General features: G+C 55.2%; 1 protein-coding gene across 1 annotated transcript; it reads right to left on the minus strand.

Annotated features, from left to right (window-relative positions):
- Nucleotides 1-768: 768 nt before the first annotated feature.
- Nucleotides 769-4,516, minus strand: LOC306815153 (uncharacterized protein). Its single transcript, XM_079331780.1, has 4 exons — nucleotides 3,598-4,516; nucleotides 3,174-3,352; nucleotides 1,532-1,658; nucleotides 769-819 (listed from the first exon to the last, which is right to left on the minus strand). The coding sequence occupies exons 1-4, from the start codon at nucleotides 4,451-4,453 to the stop codon at nucleotides 809-811; spliced, it is 1,173 nt and encodes a 390-aa protein (XP_079187906.1). The 5' UTR covers nucleotides 4,454-4,516; the 3' UTR covers nucleotides 769-808.
- Nucleotides 4,517-4,724: the final 208 nt, after the last annotated feature.

Genomic DNA, 4,724 nt, shown 5'->3' on the forward strand with positions numbered 1-4,724 from the left:
CCCCTCAGTCCCTTCTCACCCATCCCGTCCCCTTAGAGCCACCAGCCCCCTCAGCCTGTGCCTCTTCCCTGTCCCCTCAGTGCCACCATTGCCCTCAGCTGCCCCACACCCTCAGCCCCAGCAGCACCTCAAGGTCACCGTCCCTTCAGTGCCAGCGCCCCCTCAGCCCCTCAGCCCCTCAGTCTCACCGTCCCTCAGCAGCTCCTCAGGGGACTCTGCCTGGGGCCAGCGGCAGCTGCCACCGCTCCAGGGACACCCGGGGCTGGAACTGCTGCTCCGCCCGGCCCGGCCCCAGCTCGGACCAGCACAGCAACAGGGGACAGAGGACACAGGGGAAAAACAAGAGATTAAGAAGGATCCGTGGAGGGAAAGAGGCAAAGAAAAGGCCTGTATATATACATATATCAATCTTTACTAAAGATTGATACTAAACTAAACTCCTATATATAAATACATCTATGCCTATTTATAAACTTAACTATATATATGTAAATGTAACTGCACATGTATATAACCGCATCTAGGCACATCTATAATTTCACATATAAAAATGTAATTATATACATCTACAAGTATATATAAATTAAACTATACAGATCTATTAACACATCTGTATAAATAGATAGACATAACAATATAGACATACAAATACACCTATATAAATCTAGAAATATAGCCATATAGATAAGTACAACTATACAGATCTATAATATATGGCTATTAGCAGAGGGATTTCACCTGCCTGATGGTCACAGGCCCTCCCTCTGTCTCCTCCTGCCACACAGGGCAGCCCTCCTGGGGAGATCCATCAGATGGGATCTGGGAAGCAAAGGGAACACTGAGTCACTCTTGGCCCTCGTGCACATTTCCCTTGGGCACCAACTGTCCTTCTGTCAGGAAATGTTCAAGATGGTCTGAAAGGCAGATTCTCACTTGGAATTTGAAGCCTGCTCTTTAGAGAACAGGGACCTTTCTAAATGTTCAAAACAGTGTAAAGCATTGAAGTGTCTTGATAAAGTCTCAGTGCTCGCACCCATGAGAGCTTGAAACACAGACTGTCCCAGCTCCCTCAGAGAAGCCCAGCCTTGTTCTTTCTCTGTGCTGACAGACAGATCTTAGGTCTCACTAATCTGGGGTCATTCAGTGATTTGGAATTCTACTATGACTTTCTGCTTTTTTCCTCTCCAATCCTTCATCAGTCACTCAGTCTGGCCTCCCTGTAACCCTGCAGAAAACTTATGCAAGGAAATCAGCAGAAAAATTGAGACACCAGGCTTGGTGACACAGCTCCACAAGGTCAACTTTATTCCCTGTTCTCTTGCCATAGCACAGGACTCAGTGTCAGAGCCTCTAGAGATGCATGGAGGGCAGGGCTCGGAGGGTTTTGTCAGTGCAGGATCTGAACTAAAGGCACCAGGAAGCACCAAGTCTGCAGACAAAATCTCAACTCTTCTGATCTCCCTTCCTGCCACAGGCAGGCTCAGAGCAGCTGTCTCACACCTCTCTAAACCAATGGGGGCTCTCTCCTTACCAGGCTCCTCACGCTCTGGGGAACTGTTCCCACAGCTCTCGGTGACACATGAAGCTTCTGCTGCTGCTGCTGCTGCCCTGTTCAGATCCCCCTCTCCTGAAGACTCAGGGGCAACATTAACATTCCCCTTGAAAGAAAAACAGAAAGAAAGAAATCCAAAGATCACTCACTACTTTCTTGGAATAGTATCAGGGATACAGGAACTCTCCTTCTCCACTCCCAGGGGACGTGGGGCACAGGGGGGGAACACTGCCCACACAGTTCACATGACAAGCATTTTAAACTCAGGATTTGGGTGGCCAAGATGAAACTGAATGTTGTAAAAAATGTCCCTTGAGGCAAAATAAAGAAAACCAGAAGACACCAAGTGAGAGGACGTGCCCTCACATTCTCACCCTTGTTCATCCCACGAGCTGCAAGAAATCAGCCAGCAGAAAGCCAGGGGCCCTCCTTGTTGACAACACGGCTGTCAGCAAGGGCAGAGCTCGCTCCCAGCACTGCCCAGGGCTCTGTGCTGCAAACCCACATGAAAAGCACACATCTCATTTCTGCCTGGCAATCTCACCACCCCCACCCAGCCACTCACAACAATCCATCACCAGGTGGTGCCTTTTTGGATCAATGCTGCTCCCCTATGTGTATGACCCAGGCAAATATTTAGGCACCTAGGATATTTCCAGGATCACATTTTCCAGTACAAAAAATTTGTAAATTTGAAAGGTAAAACAAAAATCCCAACCCATCTCTTTGGCAACAGCCCATCAATCAGAATCCTAAAGATCCTAAAGATGATTCAGAGCCTGCAATGTTTTCTTTTAATAAAATGCTTTTGAAAACTGCTGTGTGTGAGTTTACAGAAGACAAAAGAAATTCCACTTGAGAATAAAATATCAGTAAATCCAAAAAATCCCACTCCCCCCCTTGAGCCTGCCCTTTCTCAATCATGAATGTACTGCAGCCAGTGGGGTCAGCACACCAATAGAAAGAGAGGCATTCTTTGGCCAACATGTATAATTACTGCTAAAAGGTCTTTGCAACACTTCAGGCAAGTCTGGCAAGAGTTAGAGAAACAGGATTCCTCATCCAAAGATTGAATCTGTCAAACAAAAGGACAGAAAGCTGCAGCTCCAGCCCATCCCCAAATACGGCTCTGGGAGCGCCCACACGCAGGGCACGGCTCACACAGCAGCAGCAGCAGCTGCAGCCCAGCCCTCGCTTTGCCTTGGCCTTGCAGCACAAAAGAGGCAGAGCCCACATCTGCTCCTGGAACTGAGGCACCTCTCACATGGCCCTCCCTGCACGGGACACTTGGCCTTCAGTGGCATTCTCCAAACACTCTTCTTTCCCATCAAACAAAGCCTGTTACAACCTACAAAGCATCACCATAAATGCTCCTGCATGAGGGATTCATCCCAGGAAAAGGAGCAACCAAAGTGGCCAACAAAGGCTCACTTCTTTCAATCTCACTAAGCGGGGGAAGACTTTTTCATCCCTATTCTTTTAGTGGCCTTACTTTACCAAGAACAATTAGGTAACTCTGTAACAATGAAAGAAATTAACTTGAAACCTTTGCTTCTCAGCCACATAACACAATTCAAAAGCTAACAGTACAGCCTCTTTTATTCCCATCCAATGGGGTTACCTGAGCAGAGGGAGACTTTTGAGGCAGGGATCTCCTGATTTCTCTAATCCATTTTTCTATTTCAAGGGCTAGCTGTGATTCTTCTTCCACAGCAGCATTCCATGCCGAGCTGGAGGCCGTCGATGCTGCACAACCAGCACTACCAGGTGGAACACTCGGGGCCGAAGTGCCTGGTGTGGCTGCAGGAATCCAAACACATTGGTCAGGCTCCACAAGGAGACACAGAGCTCTATTGCTGCCTTGGATCAACCATCCCAGGAAGCACACAGGAAACCCAGGCACAGAATCTTTTGGCACTCTAGGTCCCTCTTCCTAGTAGACTTGAGAATTTCTGTCTCACAATGACAGAGCATTGTGGAAAAATACTTCAAGCGGTCATTTTTCATGACATTATGGAAAAGCAAGGCTAGAACTCTTTTCCCACCTGGCGAGTCAGAGCCTGGGGGCTGCTGCTCCCTGTGGAGCTGCTGCAAGCTGCAGGGCTGGATGCCGAGCACCTCCCGGTCGGCCGGAGGCAGCTGCTCCCCGTAGAGCTCCTGCAAGCGGCTGGGGGCCCCTTCCCGCCCGAGCGGCAGCGGCCGCTCCCCGCCGAGCCCGAGCAGGTGGCACGGCGGGATCCGGAGCAGCTCCCGCTCGGCGGGCAGCGGCCGCTCCCCGTAGAGCTCCTGCAAGCGGCTCTGCCCCTCCCGCCGGGCCGGCAGCGGCCGCTCCCTGTGCAGCAGGTGGAAGCCGCAGGGCGGGCGGCGGACGAGCAGCGGCCGCTCCCCGGGGCGCTGCTGGAAGGGGCCGGGCCGGGGGCTGCGCAGCTCCCGCCCGTGCGGCAGCGGCCGCGCCCTGGGCAGCTGCTGGGAGCCGCGGGCCGGGCGCCTGCGCCCCTCCCGCCCCGCCGCCGGCCGCTGCCTGCTGGCCGCGCTCCGGCGCTGCAGGCGCAGCAGCAGCTCGGGGCGGTCGCGGCGAAAGCAGGGGTTGGTGTAGTGCAGCCAGGCCCCGGCATCGCCCGGCACGGCTGAGCCGAGCCAGCCCGGCACCTTGCGGAAGCCGTAGCGGTACAGCTGGCGCACGAAGCTGCGGAACTGCGTGGCCCGGAAGGTGCGCGGGGCCGGAGCCCGGGGGCTGCCCGGGCTGAGCAGCTCCCGCTCGAGCAGGGAGCGGTCGATGAGCAGCCCCCGGGCCCGGCTGTCCCAGCGCACGGAGCGGACGCGGGGGCCGTTCGCCAGGCGCCACAGCTTGGCGGGGAAGGTGCCGGCCTTGAGGCCGGCGGGCAGCGGCAGCTCCGCCATCGCGCCGGTCGCCGACTGTCGCCACAACGGCCGCGGCTGCGGCGGCGCGCGGCCTGAGGGGGGCGCTGCGCTCGGCCCCGCTCGCGGCCCCGCGCGGGCCGGGCTCGGCGGCACGAGCGCGGCAGAGCCGGGGCTGCGGGCCCAGCGCGGGCGGGGCGGGGCCGGGGCTGGCCGGGAGCGCGGGGCCGCTGCAAACCCTGCCCTGCTCCCATTCCCGCAGCCATCCCTGCGCCTCGGCTTGCGGCGTCACCCCAAAGCATCAAGGCCAGCG

The sequence above is a fragment of the Erithacus rubecula genome, assembly GCF_903797595.1.
Source record: "Erithacus rubecula genome assembly, contig: scaffold_1046_arrow_ctg1, whole genome shotgun sequence".
NCBI classification, from domain to species: Eukaryota; Metazoa; Chordata; class Aves; order Passeriformes; family Muscicapidae; genus Erithacus; species Erithacus rubecula.